The sequence below is a fragment of the Opisthocomus hoazin genome, chromosome 5 (genome assembly GCF_030867145.1).
Source record: "Opisthocomus hoazin isolate bOpiHoa1 chromosome 5, bOpiHoa1.hap1, whole genome shotgun sequence".
NCBI lineage: Eukaryota > Metazoa > Chordata > Aves > Opisthocomiformes > Opisthocomidae > Opisthocomus > Opisthocomus hoazin.
Window position 1 is genome coordinate 64,420,998 of NC_134418.1, and position 21,173 is coordinate 64,442,170.

The 21,173-nt window shown below is 49.8% G+C and overlaps 2 protein-coding genes across 2 annotated transcripts; both read left to right on the forward strand.

The window, feature by feature from the left end:
* Window positions 1-35: 35 nt before the first annotated feature.
* LEPROTL1 (leptin receptor overlapping transcript like 1) lies at window positions 36-4,299 on the forward strand. The gene is made up of 4 exons (XM_075421533.1): window positions 36-118; window positions 354-429; window positions 1,721-1,907; window positions 2,956-4,299. Exons 1-4 carry the CDS (start codon window positions 103-105, stop codon window positions 3,070-3,072), a joined length of 396 nt encoding a protein of 131 aa, XP_075277648.1. The 5' UTR covers window positions 36-102; the 3' UTR covers window positions 3,073-4,299.
* A 2,029-nt stretch (window positions 4,300-6,328) lies between these two features.
* On the forward strand, window positions 6,329-20,731 carry SRP72 (signal recognition particle 72). Its single transcript, XM_075421534.1, has 19 exons — window positions 6,329-6,523; window positions 7,528-7,648; window positions 9,444-9,567; window positions 10,380-10,523; window positions 11,281-11,392; window positions 12,548-12,579; window positions 13,187-13,311; window positions 13,402-13,459; window positions 13,639-13,770; window positions 14,183-14,311; window positions 14,833-14,905; window positions 15,478-15,542; window positions 16,553-16,648; window positions 17,114-17,217; window positions 17,834-17,911; window positions 18,541-18,678; window positions 18,942-18,979; window positions 19,297-19,456; window positions 20,471-20,731. Exons 1-19 carry the CDS (start codon window positions 6,415-6,417, stop codon window positions 20,643-20,645), a joined length of 2,013 nt encoding a protein of 670 aa, XP_075277649.1. The 5' UTR covers window positions 6,329-6,414; the 3' UTR covers window positions 20,646-20,731.
* The last annotated feature ends 442 nt before the right edge of the window (window positions 20,732-21,173 follow it).

Sequence of the window (21,173 nt, forward strand, 5' to 3'; positions counted from 1 at the left end):
TGCGCGCGCGCTCGGCGCCTGCGCGCTCCCCTCCCGGAAGCGGCTCCCGTGCGGCGGCAGTTCCGCTTCCCGGCGCGCGCGGCTGGCGGGGCGGGCGGCGCCATGGCCGGCATCAAAGGTGCGCGACACTCCCCCCCCTCCTCCCCCGTACCCCTCCGGTGTCCCCGGTGCCACCGCACCCCCGCGGTGGGGGGGCAGGGTCGGGCCTGCCCGGGCGGACCCCGCTCCGCCCCGCCCCGGGCCGCCCGCGGCCTGTGAGGAGGGGCTGGGCTCCCCGAGGGGAGGGGGCGGCCGGCGGGGCGCGCCGGGCCCCTGGCTGAGCGGCGGCCGGGCGGCCTCTGTTCTCGTTGCAGCCCTGATCAGCCTGTCCTTCGGCGGAGCGGTCGGACTCATGTTCCTGATGCTGGGATGCGCCCTCCCGCAGTACAAGTAACGTGCACCCCTCCATTCCTTCCTGCATCCCTCCCTCCGTCCCTCCCTCCCTCCCCCCCCGCGTGTCCCCAGCTCCACACCAGCCTGCCTTCCACAGCTCACGGGTCCTGCACCTGTAGGAGGGCTTGGGGGGGGGGGTTTGGCTTCAAAAGTCCGAGGCGGGGAGGAATAAAAAAGACCACCCGGGAGTTAATTCACCATAAAAAGCGAAGGCAGCGACAGTTAACTTGGCAGGCCTGGCTGCAGGCTGTCCGAGCGTGTCCCCGGTGCTGTCCTCTCCGTGGCCACGTCGCCGGGGAAGCGCGTGCGTCCTCCCCCGGCTGCCAGTGACCGTCAGGTGGACCCCTGGGCCACTGCTGGTACACTCGGTCCGTCGAGTCTGACCTCTTGGTTTCCAGGAGATGGGGAGGAATAGACCAGTAGTTCAGGAAGCCACATGGCTTTGGCTCTTCGCAAGTGAATGCTGCCTTTACAGAAAATCTTTTAAATCAACTTATTTAATAAACAAACATCACATGCCCCGTTGATGGTCCTTCCATTAGTGGTTGTGAATTGCAGCTCTCTACAAACATGACCAGCTCTCTTACGCCAGCGCTCTTCTATTAGAAAACCGGGGCCGCTGACACAGACCCTTAGGAAGGAAATCTTTATGCAGTCATGCTTCAAAAAAACGCAGTAAAGTTGTACTGAAACAGTGTGCAGCTGCATTGGTGTGTCTGAGGAATCTAGCCTGGCGAGCTGCAAGCAACAAAAGAAAACATTGCCAAACAGAATGGTGTGCTTCTTGTAGTTTTTTGCTGGGTGCATTCAGATTTTTAAAAAAAAATAAGTCTCGGTGCTCCATGGCACCTGAGTATTTATTGGCTGAGAACAATACTCTGTTCCACGCCGGTGCACTGAAAGCTGACTGAAAGCTGACGGGCAAGGTGACGCGAGGGCTCTGCAAAGGTATCCCTGCAATTCTGAAGTAAAGCCGACAGGTTAAACCGAAGAGCTAAGCTCACCTTGCAAGGCGGTGTGAGATTTAGGCTTGCTGAGTGAAACCTTGCTGTGTGAATGTCCTGTTCGTGAGCGCTCTGCAGCTGCCGCTGAGGTCGGCTGAAGCCGCTCACAAACACGGTCTGCTGGATTCGTGTCAGCTTGTTCCAGACCGAAGGATTTGCTTTGCCTGGGCTTGTGTCTGTCTTTCCGGAATGTGGATGCTGGATGGGGACAATGCCTTGCGTTGATTTTGAGGAAGAACAGGAAGTAAACCAAGTTAACTTTTAACTTCTCCTTTCTTTTTCAGCCGGTACTGGCCACTGTTTGTTCTGTTTTTTTACATCCTTTCTCCTATCCCGTACTGCATAGCAAGAAGATTAGTAGATGACACAGATGCTGCAAGTAATGCCTGCAAGGAGCTAGCAATATTTCTTACAACAGGCATCGTTGTCTCAGCGTTTGGGCTACCGATAGTGTTTGCGAGAGCAGAACTGGTTAGTAATATTTCAATCTATGCTTTTTTTTTTGTATGCTAGAAAACTTTGTTCTTCATGGTTTTTTACTGAAGGTAAAGCTCTGGTGCAGTAGGCAGCTCTTACAAATATGTACTTAAGATGCATGCAGTGGAAACAGAACAAGAGTTCTTTTGGCAGTAAAACCCAATAGCTAGAAACGGAAGCGTGGCAGAATGTGGTGATTATCAATTGCTTCATGGGGTCGTGGAATAAACCCCAAAAGCCTATACACAATGCAGAGAAAACGAGATGGAAAATAATGTGAGAACTTTGCAGGGAAGTAACCAAAGGTAAAAGCGTATAGAATACTTTGAAGGCAGTTTGGGGAATAGTTGGGCTAAAGAAGCATGAGTAAACAATGCATTTTTTGCACTCACTATAAATGATACTGGTGTTGTTCTTTAAACTTCTGAGTTGTCATTGCACCTTTCCCAGTATAAGACTTTTTGCTAAAATCCTTTAAAAGATGACTGTGTGAGTTGCAGAGCACGCTACTAAGTCAAAAAACATGGAGAGCACTTTCATAAATCTCTTTAGGCAGGGACAGGCCAGGCGGTCGGTTTGAATGCCTCAGACCCTGTGAGTAATCCACTTACTCTCCTTGGAAAACACTCAACTTCTTTTTTGTTACTGGGGTATCTGCTGGCATTTTGAAGACCTGCATCCTTAAATGTCTGTTGAAGAAAGTCTTATAGCATGGTTAGCAAGTATGGCTGGGCTGCAGATGTCTCTGATGCTGTTACCTGGCCTTACTTCGCTGGTTTTGGATGTTATGGCAAAACAGCTGTGCCTGCTGGCCAGCGCTCTGAGCGCGGCTGGAAAGAACTTGCAGTGCTGCTTGGCTAACTCTGCAGTGGTCAAGTCGTTTTTGGCTGTCTGGGTGTAACCACAAGTAATGGGATACCCCCTCCTCGCATCACGGGGCTGTTGCTGAACTTTGTCTGCAATGTGACTTTGAGACGTTACCTTTTGTCCTGTCAGTATTCAGTTGAAAACATGTCTGTAACTACATTCCCCTTGTTCACAGATTTACTGGGGCGCCTGTGCACTTGTCCTTACGGGGAACACAGTCATCTTTGCCACGATCCTAGGATTTTTCTTGGTCTTTGGCAGCAATGACGACTTCAGCTGGCAGCAGTGGTGAAAGGAAGATTAAGAGAACTCTCACAGGCATCTTGTCATGCAGTGGCCATCCATCCAAACAAGAGAATGGGCAATAAAGAGAAGTAGCGTAGCAAGCCTCTTGAGTATTCTAGATGCTCCTTTTCACCTTGTTCGTTCTCAGTGTACTACTGTTGCTGACAGGGTTTCTACATTTTTATGAAGTGGGGAGATTATTGATTTCATTTTTACCTACGGTATGTTTTTAGGTGCTTTCTTGGTTTAAAATTGTCATCCTTCTGTCTGGTGTTCACGTGAAGCTTTAAATCTGGAACAAGAACATTTAAACATACTTTCAAAGATTTAAAGTTGGGCTTTGGGGGTTTGTTTGGTTTTTTTTTAAGTTAAGCATTAATACTATGTTTCAAAATAACTTTGTTTAGATAGCGATTAAATTATATACAAGCTGAGTGGAGGTAAGAGATTGTGCACCACCATTGTCAATAACCAGATCAATAGATTGTTGCTATGTTTTAGCAGAGGCAGGGCAGGGCGGGGAGTACCAGTTGCAGATTTTTCTTCTGCCCATACCTCAAACTGGATGATGAATGTTGATAGCCTTCACTTCAGGAGAAGGCTGAGGAGCAGGTAGAGTTATCTGGGAGAAGTCCTATATTTTAACATCACCAAGAGCACTTTTAACTGCTTTGTTACCAATTCTTGTGTGGATGTGACATTCAAATACTCTGTAAATGTGTTGATGCTATGCCATACAGAACTAAAGTGTATTGTGGGGGAAGGGAAAATGATGTTTAAATTCCATTTTTTAAAAATATATCTTTTGAACTCTTTCTATTTATAAGTATTGTATGGTTTTGAACTTTTTTGTCAACTTTTTACCACAGAGATGGTAAAATGTTCATTTATGGAACTACTGGTCTGTGTTAATTTGAAGCATATACAAAGCTATTTCCTCCTTCCCCTTTTAATTTATTTTATACATAGTATATATATAATAAAACAGCTTTTTAAATGTAGATTAGAACTTTGTGTTAAACATGCCTAAGAAATTTTTTTTTATTGCCCCTTCACATAATGCTGTTGAGGCATGACTTTTTTGGAAGTCACTGGCTGACCTGATTTCACTGACTGTTTTTAAGTTCTTATGCACTGCCGGTTAATAAGAGTTAATGTTATGTCTGTAACTATAGCTTGCGTTCTGTAAGATTGCACATGTAGCTTCAAATATTTAAGACAAGTTTTCTGCATACCTCTCGGTTGTCTGGATGTTTCATTTAAAGAAATCTGCCGTTAGACATTCCATCACAAGATAGTCAATGAGTGCCCGTTAACCAGGTTTGATCGTACAATATACAGTGATAAACTTGACCAAACATACTTCTAAATTATGTTTTTGTTCAATTCTTTGAAAAAACGTCTAGGAAACTTACTGTGCTTAGGAGCTGATGATTGCTTAGTTTTTGCTTGAAGTCTGATGGTAATGGTAGTCACTTACGCGATACGCTCAAGGAACTGGTACCAGCAGGTGGGGGCAGCAGGGGTGCAGCTACCTACACGTGCTGCTTTGTTAGTGTCCTCCTGTCTGTAAAACAACAGCTCAATTTTACCCGTGCTGGCAGAGGAACAAACAGGTGCCAGGACCCTAGCGCGGAAGCGAGTCTGTAGTTGATGCTCTTTCAGCCGTAAGCAAGTGCTTCACCGGACTGTGATGGGGACGTTCGGAGGTGTGGAGGGGCTGTAGAATCGCTCGTTCCATCACCTTTGTCAGCGAGACCTCTGCATCCCTGCCCCCAGCACGACGGACGCTTCGGAAAAGCTGCCAAAGCCGTGGCTAGATTTGCGGCACTCTGCGGTCGTTGCGAAGGAGGAATGCTTAGGACTTGAGCAAATCTCTGACTCCTTTTTCTGTGGTCAGGAACCGGTTTTCTTTTTCATTCCCGTGCTGCTAAGCCTGCTCTCGATGTGATGCCGCTCTCTGGGTCACTGGCCACAGAACTGACCGTGTGTGCGCTGGCGGTGCGTTTTCTGTGTTAATTGCGTTACAGCGTCACTTCCTTTGCTTGCACAGCGAGTACGCGCAGTGTTGCTCTGGTTTCTGAGCTAGACACATGAGAGGTATGATCCTTCCACAGAATATGTGCTGAGATAGCGTGGCCGTCCTTCCAGAGGGAAAAACTTTGAATTATAAAAATTTTAAATAGAAATCTTGAGTTCTGTATGTTTAATCAAAAATACTCTAATAAAAGAGTATTTTGTTTAAATAATTGTTTTTTTAATGTGGTTGTCATTCCTGCTGAAAAGATGCCACCAAATTACTCAGTGGTCCTTCAGAGTGAGTATTCGTGTCCTTCCCCTTGGACTGCTCTGTGAAAAGAGGCTCGATCGTCCAGCGCGGTGCTAGTTGCACCGAGCTGGCTTTGCTGGTCGTACCTCACGCCTGCAGTTTGTCTTCAGTTCGTGTTTTAGGCGCAGATTCTGGTATGTTGCGCCGGGGAGGTTTAGGTTGGATATTAGGAAACATTTCTTCACCAGGAGAGCTGTCAAGCACTGGCACAGGCTGCCCGGGGCAGTGGTGCAGTCGTCCCTGGGGGTGTTTAAAAGACGCGTAGACGTGGTGCTGGGGACGTGGTTTCGTGGTGGACGTGGTTTCATGGTGGACGTGGCAGCGTTCGGTTTGCGGTCGGACTCGGTGCGCTTCAGGGTCTTTTCCAACCCAGCGATCCTGTGATTCCATCACATGAGGTGAGAGCCACCTTTGCCCTCTGACGTATTTACAGCTTCATTATTTCTGTTACCCCCCCAGCCTTTGTCATGTTTGTAAACACCCACGGTGTTCCTAAAACCGATGGCAGTCTGTTAGCAGAAGAGAGTCATGGGAATTGGCAGAAAATCCCCTTTTCGGGGGGGCAATCACCCCCTTGCCTGCCCCTCCCCGCACACACTCACTTTGGCCCCATCTGTTCGCCCTTTTTTTTTATAGTTTATTCTAAGGGAAGAAAGAAGTTGGTGAAGTTTTGCAGTCACACCACTGGCGGCGGCTGCGGGCGGGTTTCGGTCGCAGCCCGGGAGGGAGCTCTCGGCGGTGGGGCTGCGGCCGCCCCCTCCCCGGCAGCGCCCCCGGCCGGGCGGGACGCGGCTCTGCGCGGCCCGGCCGGCGGGAGCTGCCCCTTTCCCGGGCAGGGAGCATGCTGCTCGGCGAATGGGGCGAACTGGGCGCCACGGCGGGGGCGGGGCCGGGGGCGGGGGGCCGGGGGCGGGGCCCCGCGCGGCCCTTGCCGACGTGGCGGCCCGAGAGCGCGGCCCTTCCGCTTCCGGAGCAGCCGCCCGCCCCGCTCCCCGACGCGTTTCTCCCCCCGGTTCCAAGATGGCGGCGGCGGCGGCGGGCGGCGCGGGGGTGGCGGCGCTGTGGAGCGAGGTGAACCGCTGCGGCCAGAACGGCGACTTCGCCCGCGCCCTCAAGTCCGTTAACAAGAGTGAGTGAGCGCCCGCCGCCGGGGGAAGCGGCGTGCGGGCGGAGCGCGGGGGTTCCGGCCTGCGGGCTGCCCGCCGGGCCGGGGGGAGCGCGGGGAGCGCGGGAGGCCGAGGCGGGCGGGGGAGCGGAGCGGGGCCGGCGCCTAGGCCGCGCTCCCGCCGTGGGCCGGGCCTGCCCGCGGGTGTTCCGGCGGCGGGAGGACGGAGAGCTTTTCCCCCGGGAAGGGGAGGCCCGGCCGGCCGACTCGCCTGGGACCGAGGGCCCGCGCTGGGACGCGGTGTTTCGGTAGCTCGGCGTCCGGCACGGGGTCGGCGGCAGCAGCAGGCCGCACGGTGCGGCCCCTCGCCGGGCGCCGGGACTCGTCTCTGGTGGGCGGGTGGCGTGGGAACGCCAAACACCGGCGCCCGCGTCTCCCTCCCGCCCCTCCCTGGCCGCCTCCCGCCGCCGTTCGCCGCCCCGGCGCTGGGGTGCGAGGGGGCTGCCCGCCTCGGCCCTGCCGTTCTCATGGGTTGGGTGTGCTTCTCCCCGGGCGCGCTTTGCGTGGCGTCTGGGCTCTGGCGCTGTGCCCTCTGCCTGGAAGCGAAGTGCTGGTGAGGGGCTTGTCCAGCGGTGTACAGCTCCGCTGGATCATGGGATCGGTAAGGTTGGAGAAGACCTCTGAGATCGTCAAGTCCAACCGTCGCCCCAGCACCACCATGGCTGCTAAGCCGTGTCCTCAAGTGCCACATCTGCACGTTTTTTGAACAGTTTTGGTGCAGCTCTGTTCCAGGCAGGTTAGCGCGGCGGTCGCTTTGGGCGAGTCCAGTCTTTACACTGGCCTCTTTTGTCCTGGCAGGGTTTGTTTCGTGATCTGAGCCAAGGCAAGCCATGCCAGGACCCTTTAAAATTGACATGACTGCTCTCTGTGATGGGTTTTTGCAACTGTAACAACAGATGGCTCTTACGGAGCCGTAGCGTGTCTGGTAACGAGTTAGGTCGTTGTGCTGAAACTGGTTTCTCCTCCAGTACTGCAGATTAGCAAAGACGATGTGACTGCGCTTCAGTGTAAAGTAGTGTGTCTCATCCAGAACGGGAACTTCAAGGAGGCCCTTGGCGTGATCAACACCCACACAAAGGTGTTAACCAGGTGAGTTGCGTTTTGCTGTGCTCTACAAAATACGAAATGGCAGGTCCTTGAGAAGCTGCTGCAGCTTCAGGAGGGGACTAACGGGCAGCAAAATAAAGAGCGGGAGGTGCCGAGAGCCATCAGGATTGAGGCTTCTTGGTGAAACACCGATCTGCTGTGGATGTATGAGGTGGTCTGGATGAGTTTGAGACAGGCTGATACCCTGCTGTTACTGTTGAAGGGATTGTCCCTACTGTAGTTTTCAGCCACCTCTGTGAGTCGATTCTGCTTGGTGAAGTGGTTGAGCACCATAGCTGGTACCAGGGAAAAGAACGGATCTGGGGGGTAAAGAGAGAAGGGAGAAGCCGTTGCAAGTAGCAGCGAGCTGTTAGCTGTGCTTGGGTCTCTCATCATGCTGCTCCTTGGTGTCCTTTTCCTTGCCAGCCTGAAGGTACTGCTTCGGTGTGTGGGGCTGTGCAAGCCCTTTGTTCTCAAAATCGGGACCTGGGAGACAACTTGTGTTTGAGAACAGGTCGACCTTCCTGTTTGTGCTGTTAAGCAGACTCTCATTTTCTTCCTAATAAAGATGCTCTTTGTGCATCAACCAGCATGAAAATTGCTCCCCCAAAATTTTGCTGCCAGGCAGTTCTTGTACTTCAGATGCTGCTCTTGTTAAGGAATTTTCTGGAAAAGTGTCTTGTAGTATCAGTCCGGTTAAACACACCCTCATTTATATTCACGTCTGAAAAAAACATAGTTAGCTTATTCACAAATTCTTTCTTTTCTGGGATGGAAGGGGCTTAATTTAAGGTTTTTTGTTTGGTTTTTTTTTTAATATATGGCAAGGAGGAGGAGTAATTTCTTTAAATTCAACTGGCTTCAGAGTTGTCCCTGTAGTTTCTTTAGCTTGGCTCCACTGCGTGTCTGTCTCTGCATCTTGCAGAACAGGGAAATGGTGGTTCTTGCTTTGTCTTGAAGTTGTCCTGTCCTGGACTGAGGCTGGCCCCCTCCTTTGCTTTAATTCTTCGTGCCATTCGTTTGTTTTCAGACTCCCTTAATACTCATCTGAACTGAGATTATTTTAAATAGGCGAAGAAATAGCTGGTGACAAGTGGCACCAGTGATGAACTAAGGGAATCACTGATTAATTTTCCTTTGGCCTTAGTGATAACTTGGGGTAGGTGGAACGGAGCGTTCAAGGCTCTGCTTGTTTGATAATGCTTCCCTGTTGGTGTGAGCTTGCTTTGAAGCCAGTTTTGTGTTAACATCAGAAAACCCTTTTGCTGCAGTTCTGCTGCGCTGATGTTTCAGAATAGGTTAATGTTACTGCTGGCTTAGTATCAGACTATAAGAGGGATTGTGCTTTATACCACTTCCCTTCTCTGTGCGAGTCAGTTGTTTGCAGTAACAATCTTTCGCTGGAATGATAACGCCTGCTCCTTAAGGAGGAGACACATAATGAGGTTTGGTATTGTTTTACCTTTAAGCATTTGATTCACATGATCAGCAGGAGGCGGGGGGTGGGGGGAATTTGAAATGCCATGTGTCTGGGAACACCTGAAAAGAGAAACTCTTCTTTCAGGTGAAGTTTTGATATTCCTTCTCTGTTGAACACAAAGTAGGTTTAAGATATTTTCAGCGCTGAACAGATACATAATTCAGTAAGCTGGGATCATGTGCTCACCTCTGGTGTTTGCTCTTTGGGAATGTAGCAGTCTGTGACTAATTAGGGCTGCTGAAACAAGGGCGTTAGTGGGTGAGTGCTGTCAATTGAAGACTACCATGCGTGCTGTCAGCCTCTGTCTTGTCCTTGCAGTGACGTTATTGCCTTTGAGAAGGCATACTGTGAATACAGGTTGAATCGTATTGAGAACGCTCTCAAGACCATTCAGAGTGCCAGTCAGCAGACAGACAAACTGAAGGAGCTTTATGGACAAGTGGTAATTACAAGCTTTTCTTCCTGGCGGGGGTTTCGTATGCTGGATGCCTTGTCTCCCCTCTAATGTGGGGCAAGTATGGGGACAGAATTTCCTTCTCTGTCTTGAAGGTAAGGAGAGGTATGGTTTTCCCACTCCTCCAACTTCTGTGGAGCTTCAGTCACCCGATGCTGGAGGCAAAGTCGTCGTCTTACTGCCATGGAACCAAAGCGATGTGTGTTTGACTTCCTCTCCCTTACTGGGTCCGGCCTGATAGTGGCTGTCTGGCCAAGGGGATGGAGGGTGGAAGAGAGCTGATGAGGTTGATTTGAGGTTGAGCCATCTGCTTGCGTTAGATACCTGACCAGTGGTGGTTTGCGGGACCTGGCGTGTCAGGCATTAGAATTGAAGCAGAAAAGCATTTGCGCTGCTTCTCTGGTGTTTCCCTGGTTGATCAGAAGAGTTTTGTGAAGAATTGGCTGTCTTCTCTCAGCTGCGGGAAAGACCATTCATGTAATCTCTCTCATAGAGAGATGACCTAATCTGGAAAAAGGCTGTTTGAGGACAAAACTGTGTAAGCTGCTGCTTTTAAAGAAGCTGTTTTAGAAGTAAGAACTGTGCTGTTTGTGTGTAGGTATCTGGTGTCATTGCTTGAGTCCTTGCAAATGTAATCTGTAAAGCTTGCCCTTAAAGGTAGATGCAAATGTTAGTAACGTCCAGCTTAAACCAGATGATGCTGTGCTGCTGCCAGCCCATGGGGAGGGAGGAAGGAGGCTGTAGTTTCTAGCATACACAGGGAAATACTGTTCTGAAGGCTAATTCCTTCGCTTTCTCAGTTGTACAGGTTGGAGCGTTACGATGATTGTCTGGCTGCGTACAGGGATCTCATCCGCAACTCCCAGGATGAGTACGAGGAAGAGAGAAAAACCAACCTCTCTGCTGTTGTGGCAGCACAAAGCACCTGGGAGAAGGTGATGCCGGTAAGTAAGCCTCTGTGTGTGTGACCCGAGGAGTAAAGGGTATGGAATCACTGATATTTAACAGGGTAGAAATACGTTCCTGTCTTTTAATGACTTCTGAGTGTATGGAAGATCACGTGGTGGTTTCCCCTGTGTGGAGGAGTAAACACTGTTACTGTTCCTGAGTTATACTTCACCCTTGATCTCTGGGAGACTCATGTTAGTAGGTGTCACAGCAGAGCAGGAAGTGCTCTGAGCCTGTGTTAGGCAGAACAGCTGAGGTGAGGAACACCTTCCTCTGTCTCATTACCATCTTGCCCAGGGTAAAGCTAACTGTCTGGATCACCCAGCCGTGCTTGGGAATGTCTTTGTTAATGAACACTGCAGATTGTCATGTTCCCATTTTTTTCAGAAATCTTTGTAGCTGTGCACAGCATGCTCATATTTCTGTTCAGTGCTGTGGATCCTCTTTCTAGTTCTCTAGAGTAGCAGTTCTTATCTGCCCTCTTTCAGCAGCCTAAGTAGTCCCCAAGTTCAGGCTGGAGTTTTGTTGCTGCCGTGTCAGTTGCCTCTGACTTCATTGTGCAGTGTGAGGGAAGATCCTTTGCACTGTGACTTACTTGCCAGGTGTGTGCCCTTTTAAAATTGCCTCTAAATTTATTTTGTAAGGAATAGTTTGAGTGTACATGAAGACTGTAGTTTGTGTCTGTTGCCTGTCAAATCTGTATGTATAGATCAGTTGGTATTTATGCAGTGTTACATTTTCTTTCCATGCTAGGAGGACTTGGGCCTTCGAGAAGCTACCTATGAGTTGTGTTATAACAGTGCCTGTGCATTGATTGGACAAGGAAAGTTGAATGAAGCAATGAAAAAACTACAGAAAGCAGAAGGTAAAAACGTGGTGAGGTGAGAGGGAAGCTTTCTGTGATAGAAGTAGTTACTTGCTCTCTATAGACACACTTAATTGGAGGGAAAGAGGTCTTAAAAATCTAAAAGCAGAGCAGCAGCAGGATTTGTTGTAAGTTTCCATATGGTTCTTGAAGCAACTGGTTTCTTGTAGAAATGTTCCTCTGCAGCTCTTTTCCAGAGCCATGTGGCATGTGCCATCTCCTGGCTCTCTTACAGCCCCCTGATGGGTGTTCAGTACCTCTGAGCAGTTTTTGAAGTAGGGAGTAGACAGGAGTGTCATCTCGTAAGCATGAGATGGTTTATCTTTCTAACTCCTGGTTTTGTTAGTGTATGTATTTATATAAACATATACTATAAAAACCAAAAATACTTCATGGTATGAATTAGGTATGATGTTAGTATAAGCCAATAAATGAGCTTTTTTGCAAAGGGGATTTTTTTTCTGTGGGGTGGAAGAGTGATTTTGTGTGTGTTTGAAAAAAAAAAAAAAAGGCTGGGAGGAGAATTAGACAGAATTATTTTTGCTGATCTAATTGCTCTTGCAGATAAATAGGTCAGTCTGTCCCGATTTTGATGATAGAATAGCAGCTCTCCCACACAACCGATTTATTAAGCGTGTATAATTTGAGCCTGTGTGCTGTGATAGTAGTTCTTCGGAGAGCAAAACTGGTGATGTTCTGGTGAGGTATATGAGAAAGTTAAGAAGTGACTGGTATGTGTACTGAAAACTGATGGGATTGCTGCCCCGTAAAAAGTGGTGTCATCTGAATATTGCCTGCTGGCAGCACTTAAAACAACTCCCAGGGTGGTGAGCAGTTGCGGCCGAGTGATCCCTATGGAAAAGATCAGGAGCTAGGTTTAAGGCAATTTGCTCAGGAGAGAAGATGAGTTTGTGACTGCTCTCAGAGGGCAGCTCTGGGAGGCACAGTATCTCCTGTGCATTTGATATTTCTTCTGCATCATCTAGTCTACTCCCTCATGTTCAGTCCCATCAATCATCAGACTTGTAGTCTGATGTGCCCTTGTAACGCTGCAAAAGTTTCAGGAAAAAACTGTGTTTCCCCATGCTTCTAGGCTATTATTTTTCCCTCTAAAGCCTTCTAAAATTGTGTTCTTCAATTTGTGTTTACTTCTAGAGCTGTGCCGCCAGTCGCTGTCAGAAGACTCTGTAAGTTCCTGATGTTGTTCTGGGAAGCATTCGCTTTGCAGCAGCGTGAATGAGGGTGCAGTCACGAAGTGTACGGCAGATAGCCGGATGAGAGCCAAAGCTGCTGTGCGGTATTACCCCAGCAAGACTTGCTCCTGCTGCCGGGGCAGCAGTCAGGGCTGTTGCAGAAGGGTAGCTGACACTGCAGACTGGTTGCTGCTGTGCTCCTTGCACGGTTGCCTATGCTGGTGCAGGCAGGACAGGTACGGGTTGTCTGAAACCTCGCTGTGACCCACCGCTGCTATGGATGAACACACTGAGTGGGTGGTGGGAAGTGTAGGAGATTCGTGAATGCTGTCGTCGGCTCAAGCAGAGGAGCACATTCAGCGCACAAGTCAAAGGTATCTCCAGATTCTTGCAAGAGCAGGTGAAGCTTTCTTTTCTCCTGGTTTAATCCAGATGTGCCTGTATTTGTGCTGTGGCTACAACCTTCACCAGTAGTAGCTGGGGTATTTGCTGCTAATACTGCCCAAGAGAGCTCATAGACATTTTCCAGCAGAACGCTGAGGCCAGGGACACAGAGGTGAGATGGCAGCTTTTTTTTCTTTTTGCCTTGATTTTCCTTCAGGATGTGACAGAGGAAGACATTGAGGCTGAACTGGCTATTATTCATGGTCAGATGGCGTATATCATGCAACTGCAGGGTCGTACAGACGATGCGTTACAGCTCTACAATCAAATAATCAAGTTGAAGTAAGCTTTTCTAAAACAAGTGCTCAGTCTTCCATCTGTAGAGAGACCACTGTTTAATAACAATGTGCTTTCTACTTTTCTTGTCTGCAGGCCAACAGATGTAGGACTGCTTGCTGTCATTGCAAATAACATCATCACAATTAACAAGGTAGAGAATTACCTCGCTGCTTTCGGTGCAGTTACTCAGCCTGCTTCTCTGCTTCTGTGGAGAGAAGGGAGATAACCAGGAAAGACTTTTTCCTGAGCAGTAGTTAAATCGCAGACCCAGAGACTTTTTCTTTTTCAAGGAATGTAGTGAAATCTTCTCGTGATGTGTGATTTCCCCAGGACCAAAATGTCTTTGACTCGAAGAAAAAGGTGAAGCTGACCAATGCAGAAGGCGTTGAGCATAAACTCTCCAAGAAACAGCTCCAGGCGATCGAATTCAACAAAGCTTTGCTGGCAATGTACACTAACCAGGTAGGGGAAACTGGTCTGCAGTAAGTAGCTACAGATTTGCTCCAGCAGAGTTTGACTAGGCAAAAATGGATACGCAGCTGTTCTGTGTCGGAAGATGAGACCACTTGGTGTAGGCACATAAGTGAGGAGGAAAAAAAAAAAAAATCATCCTTAGAAGAACAGACAGCCAGTTGTGCAGTGACTTGCGTGTTGCTGTAGGGAGGACAGTGTGGAGATATCTAGAAGACAGAAGGGGTGTGTGGAATTCTTAAATGCATGTGAAGTGATACTGGGAGGACTTGTGCTTGCTTCTGTGTACCCATTTTGGGGAAACCATCACTAGCATCTCTGTTTAGATATTAGTGGTATGTTAGCCCTGCATTAAACGCTTGCAGAGGTTGAGAAAAGTGTAATCTCTCTTCCCACTCCTCAGGCAGATCAGTGCCGCAAGCTGTCGGCAAGCCTGCAGTCGCAGAGTCCTGAGCATCTGCTCCCTGTGCTGATCCAGGCAGCCCAACTGTGTCGCGAGAAGCAGCATGCGAAGGCCGTAGGACTTCTGCAGGTAGGTTGAGAGAAAGTACTCCTTTGGCCAAGCACCGTTTGAAACTTGTGCTTTGCGTTCTTGTGTGCCGTTTCCCTTAGTTTGTTTTGTCTGGTTTAAATTTCCAGGAGTATCTGACTGTGCTTATTTTGATTTGGTTTAATGCTGCTGGAAAGCATTAACACCTAACTGAACAATGCTGCTTTTAGGGGGAAGGAGTTCCCTTGCACCTCTGATTTTTATGCTTAGGAAGCTGTAGTAGACTTCTAGGGTAAGCAGTGGACTCTGCTACTCTGCTTGCAGGCTGTTTGCAACAGCCTCCTTTATGGAGGGAATGAGTTGCCTGGGGTGGAGATCCGTGAGAGCGATGGGCCATTGGCACACTTTGGGGTCCTTCTCTGCTGTGTGCTGAAGCCTGCCTGTGCTGGAAAGCTCCCTTTGGCTCTTGCCAGCTTGCTGTGGCTGAGCATGAGATATGATTCACCAGAGCAGCAGCCTGGTGCCCACGCACATGTTGAATTGTTCTTTCCTCTGACTGTCAGGACTTTGCAGACCAGCACCCTGCCAATGCAGCTGAGATCAAGCTGACGATGGCCCAGCTGAAGATCGCGCAAGGTATCCAGTGTCCTCCTTTGTTGGGAAGTGTCTACACATGACAGTGGTACAAAGGGTGAGAAAAGCAGGCTTTAGGGCAATCTTTGCTGCCGTCACTGTTGTGACAGGGGTGCAGAGCAGAGATGCTTTCAGTGGGGTATTCTATACGTATCTGGCTATGGCAGGATAACACTCATAGCTTAGTGTCTGGGTGTCCAGGCTGCACAGATCCCTGGCAGAGATGCCCACAGTCTTTGTGAAAAACAGGGCTGAATCTGTTCCAGGGCAGGAGGGTCTTGGGATCAGTGTGGGGCTCCCTGGTGGTGCCATTCCTGTATACAGCTGGGCAGCACAGAGTTGGTTGTGGAAGAGAAGACCATGCTTGTGAAAGCTTGCTCCTGAAACCTTGTGGGATGTGGTGAGGGCAGAAAGGTCTTTTGTGTGGAGGCCTGTCCTTTACTCCTGGCAGTGGGGCAGATGTTCTGAGAGGGGGATCGTTACATCCCCATTGCTTGACCTTGGCTGGTAGTTCACTGGCAGGGTGAAGTGTTACCCTGCCACTCAGAGCAAGTTCCTCCCTGTCTCTCTGCTAGGCAGTGTCACCAAAGCCTGCATGATCCTGAGGAGCATAGAAGAACTGCAGCACAAGCCTGGTATGGTAAGCAAAACTCAGTCTGAACTGTGTGAGGTTTTTCCCTTGTAGCACAGCTTTGTACTACCTGCTCCTTGTTGCCTCTGCCCTGTGGCTTTTGCTTGACCTGAATGTCTGCAGGGAATTTGAGCCCATCTTCCTTGTCTTGGACAAAGGTGGGATTATTACGTGCATCAGGTGGCCTGAACTTAGCCACAGAAGTACTCTGCCTGTCAGCAAAGATGCGCTCTGCCTGTGTTCCCACTCTCTTATAATCCCCCCAGACCTGCGTGTTGCCTGGTTTTGCTTGCGTAGTGTGGCTGGAGTAGCTGCTTCCGTGGTATGTACTGTTGGGAAGTTTTTGAAGCAGCTTTAGGACAACAGGCATTAGGGAGAAAGTGCCGTGTGTTCCATCCCCACAGCATCATCCTGGTCTGCACGCACGTGCACATCTGGTATTCGGAAAAGCTTGGTGACCTTGAAAACGCTCAAGTGTAGAGCGTAAGCATCTTGTGCAGAGGCTGACAGTTGTAGGTCTGTTCCAAGTGCGAGTGCGAACCATCACAGTAATTTATAGAGGTGGTCAGCAACACCCGCTCCTTGCTCCGGGGCACCTCTAGTTGTGACTGGGGTGTAGGCAAGCAGATAATGTCTGTATCATCTCTTCAGTACTGCTTTTTTTTTTTTTTTTTCCCCATGGCTCTTGGGATAGAGAATGGGGGAAGAAAAAGGGTTTGTAGTGAAACTGTGTCCAGTGGCAAGCAAAGAAAGTGCCAAGACAAGAAGGTTCTTTCTGTGAATGCAGTCTTAAGCTTGTGTCATAGGAGAAAGATTGGTGGGGACATTTCTTTAGGAGGGACCCGGGTAGGAAGGTCTTGCCTGGCCATCCTGCCTGTTACCACAGCTGGTTTGTAGGGACAGAGCAGAAAGCTGCCCTTGACTCTGCATTTAGGAAATCCTGTCACTTAACTGCTGACTCTCTGGCTATAGACAGCTTGTGTGAAGATCCGCTGTAAGCTGCTCTTGAATGTTTGCAGGTGTCTGCGTTGGTGACAATGTACAGTCACGAAGAGGACATTGACAGTGCAATCGAGGTCTTCACACAGGCTATCCAGTGGTATCAGCAATTCCAGGCAAGTCAGACCGGAGGAGCTAATGCACAGGGATTTGTCTCAGTCTTTGCTGGCTAGTCCAATTGGGCTTTTCCTGTTGATGCGTGGCCCCAGCAGCTCATCCAGGTGGTATTTTGGAGACCTGTGAGCTCCTGTTTTGTGAGCACTCGTTTTATCCCTGTTTCATTATTTCAGATGTGTTGCAAACAGGGAGCAGTAGCTCCTGTCAGATTAGGAGAGTGGCGGCAGCGGGTGCCCAAATGTAGCAATTGGGCCTGCTCCCTGATTAGAAAGCGTAGTGGAGCAGAAGGCTGCCTTGTCCCGTGCAGTTCTGCTTCGCATCCTGGAGTGCAAAGGTGGTCCACTTTCTGCATGACAGGGTGCTAACTCAGTTCTTCTTGCGTGGGTCTCGGGCATTAAAGCCTGCTGAAGCTGGGCTCCATGCTGTGGTAACGAGGAACTAATTATGGCTGCTCTGTCTTTCAGCCAAAGTCTTCTGTCCATTTGTCGCTGATAAGGGAAGCTGCCAACTTCAAACTAAAGCATGGCAGGAAGAAGGAAGCAATCAGCGACTTGGAGGAGCTCTGGAAGTGAGTAGGGTGGTTGCTGAGCAGGAGGTCTCCACCTAGAGACCTCTGCAAGTTGTGTGGTACCAGGCGGTGTCCGACAATGTTGGTTGACTGGGGGTCGTCCTTTAGAGTTGCTTTTGCACAGGGGCTCCAGTGCAAAACCATGTTTTGGAAGGAGAAGGGGTAATTCATTTGATCTACAGCTGATGTTCACTTGAAAACCTGGTTGACTTGTCGCAGAGGCCTCTTGTGTGCAAGTGACGGTTGCTTTGGGGAGTGGGATTCACAATTTTTTTGTAGTGCTACCTATACCGTGGATGTCTAGGTTTTGGTTTTTATTGTGCACTTGATGGGATTTTTTTTTTTTGAGCTACTGTTAACTTGGCTTTGCTACTGGGACCTGGGGGATTTTTGTCGTTCATCGCCTGCTTCATGATACTGTGGAGATGCCTGCACCTCCCTTTGTCCCCACCAGTGATGTTTGGTGACGTGCTCTGGAGGAGACCACAGACTGACATGCCTATCCCCACAGACAGCAGCTGTGCTGCAGCAGCAAGCACTGCATGGTGATACCAGTCTTCGGGGGTGAGTCTGTACCTTGGTAACTTGGACCTTTTCTTCTTTCTTCCCTGCAAAGGCAAAACCCAAAAGATGTGCATACTCTGGCACAGCTCATCTCTGCCTACTCCTTGGTGGACCCCGAAAAAGCTAAAGTGTATCCTTTTGATGGTGGTATCAGAGCAAAGAAAGAGGCGTTTGGGCATTGTTCCCTTGGATTTCAGCTGCGTGGGGAACTTGGACCCGCTCTTGCCTGAAGAAACGCAAGGAACATCTCCAGAACAGCTACATATCCAGGTCGAGTTGCCTGGAGCCACGTTATTTCTCTAATTGGGTTGACTACTGCAAGGTCCCGGGACCATTTTGTCTTTGGCTTCCTCCTCTCTGAGAATTTATGACTTAAGACTAGGTGCAACCAAAAATAGGAGCTCCTCCGTCTTTTCTGTTGGAATCTTAAACCTGTGGTAGTAATGCAGGACTGTGCCCGACCAAATACAGCTAAGCTCTCGCTGACCCAAAGTACCAGGTTCGCATACTGCTTTTGCCATCCTGAGCAGCTTTCAGAGGAAGTTGCTACTTCTGTCTCTGTAACAAAGAAGGGGAAAATGAGGCAGATGGTGATTAAGCAGCTCATCCCAGCTTGTGCAGGAAGCTGGTGGGAGTCTGGTGTCTGCATTGCGAACAGGCTGAATTTGTTCAGGCTGAAGGTGCCTGTTGCTGCCTGGGCAAACCTCGTTGTTTATCTTTTCGCTTGCTGGTTTGCATTCCTGAACTCTTCCCTTGCAGTCTTAGCAAACACTTGCCTTCCTCGGACACCATGTCTCTGAAAGTAGATGTTGATGCGCTGGAGAACTCCCATGGAGCAACCTATGTTCGGAAGAAAGCTGGGAAGCTCGCTGGAGACAGCCAGCAGAAGGAGCAAGGGTAAAGCAGGCTGCTGTAGCTCTGGTGCAGTTGTTCTTTGGGGTGGCATGGGAACCACACTTGGTGTGGTGGGAACGTTGCTGTAGAAGGCAGGCTGGTGGAAAGGGGAGCTTGTTGTTTAACTGCAAAGAACCTCAGGTAGCAGCAGACCAAGTTTTGAGGGAAGTGGGTATGGTTTAGCTTCTTCCAGAGCTAGTTTTTAGTTGACTTGTCTGCTATGTCCGTGCTGTGTCACAGCGGCTGTTTCCCTGCTTGCTTTTCAGACAAGGGGATGTGAAGAAGAAGAAGAAGAAAAAGAAGGGTAAGTTGCATTTCCTAGCGGTTGACACAGCACAGCTCCAGAGAGCTCATCAGATTGGTTCTTCACATAGCCAGCCTTCAGCTCCCCGGGAGCTGGAGCCCTTTGCTGGGACTGGGTCCCTGTGAACCCAGATCTTCATGATAGCCTGTTTGGCTGAGCTGTTTTTCCACAGAAGTGAGAGCAACGTGCTGATGGGGCGATGTGGGTTGCTGGGCTCTTCGTGCTGCCTGGCTGCTGACATCCCCTGCATATCCCTTGGTGATGCCTCTCCAGCGCGTTGGCCCCAGTCTCATTTCCTGGCACTGGATGTTCTGCAGGAAAGCTGCCTAAGAACTACGACCCCAAGGTGACTCCTGACCCTGAGCGGTGGCTCCCAATGCGAGAGCGTTCCTACTATCGTGGACGGAAGAAGGGCAAGAAGAAGGATCAGGTCGGCAAGGGGACTCAGGGTTCAACCACAGCTGGCTCCTCTGAACTGTAAGTAGCCTCTTTGCAGGGCGTGGTGTGGGGAATCACCCGTGGGTGGCTGGGAAGGCTGGGTTTGTGCTGCTTACCTGTGGCTCTGTCACCACGCCAACCATGGGTAGCACAAGTGAGACTGCACTTTGCCCTTTCTACCCTCTACCAGCTGCCCTTTCCAGAGATTCCTGTAGGTCGCTGAAAACCAGAATGATACGATGGGCATGCTTGAAGGTGGCAAGGTGCAAATAAAATTCCCATAGTCTTTTAAAAATGTGCTTTTCTTAGCTTTGGTGAGATGAATTTTGCGTGCTTTCTCTCGAGCTATTTGCTTTCAAGTCTTTTGGTGGGTGGAGAGCCCTTAGCTGTGATTTGGGAAAACACTGTACTTCCTTCTAAGTTGACACTGGTTATTTCAGCTGTAGTCAGGATTTACCACTGTGTGTGAGGCCTGACAGCAAGATGGTGACTTACGAGCATCTGAGAGAAGGAAGTACTTCTAAAATAATAGGAATGCAGGGAATTGCTGGTGCTGTCTGGTAGTTTCTCTTTACACAGCTGTCTCAAACAGAAGCATGAAAAGCCTTTTGTGGCACTGTTGGCTGGAGCAGCGTTTGCAAGGAGAGCTGGCACAAGGATGCCTTTCTGGTTAAGGAGAGAGAAAGGAGGTTGGGTTTGCACTGCCTAAGTCTGGGGCCTGAAAAGCTTCTTGTGTTGCGTGAGCTGCCACATGTCTCTTCAAAAGTTAGCCTTGCTTTTGTTGTTGAGGACTTTCACTAGTGAGCATCAGTTAGAAGGTGATTGCCTGCCCTTTGAGACGTGTTCCCATCATCCATCAGCCGTGCTGTAGAAGTTGAAGCTTATTTAAGCTTGTTTGAGCTCTCCTTGAGTGAGTGCCCTCCCACACGCAGTGCTACCTAATGCTGTCTTACGGGGCAGTGGCTGTTTTTCACTGTCGGCTTCCTGCAGTGGTGCCGCATCCTGCAGGTGGTTGTGAACCCACATGGTACCTCTTTGTCATCTTCCCCGCAGGGATGCCAGCAGGACTGCCAGCAGCCCACCTACCTCCCCTCGGCCCGGCAGTGCTGCCGCCGTATCGGCCACAAGTAATGTCGTCCCTCCCAGGCACCAAAAACCCGCTGGTGCCCCGGCCACCAAGAAGAAGCAGCAGCAGAAAAAGAAGAAAGGGGCTAAAGGAGGGTGGTGAGAAGCGGGACGTGTAACCTCCCTCCCCCCGTCAGTAGGTGATGCTGGTTGCAGAATAAAGGTCAAAAGCGAGTGCTGGCGAAAGACTCTTGGTGTCCGGATCTCTGTCCTGCCTGTCGGGGGGGAGAGGGGCTGGTGCAGGCACCGTGGTGCACGCTCACCCAGCTGCTTTCCTCACGCTTGCTCCCACTGTGACTTAGCGTGTTGCCATCAAACTCAAATGCAGCCCCTAAGAAGAAAATCTGTCTGCGTTGCCAAACGTTTAAAAGATGTGGAATAATCAGTTGCTTCTTGAAATGTCGCTTCGTGCTCCCCCTGCACACAGGCAGAAGGCCTGCAGCAGATTTATCTGCCAGTCTGTCTGACGACGCCCGATGCAAGCACTGTCTTCTGCGTCTTGTCCCATCTGGTCACTGACCACCAAAGAGCACAGGCACAAAGGGGCTTGGAAAACAGTTTATGGGCTGGATTGTACAGCAGGAGATAACTTGAAGGGGGAGAGCAGGGCTGTTCGGAGATGGCACGGCGA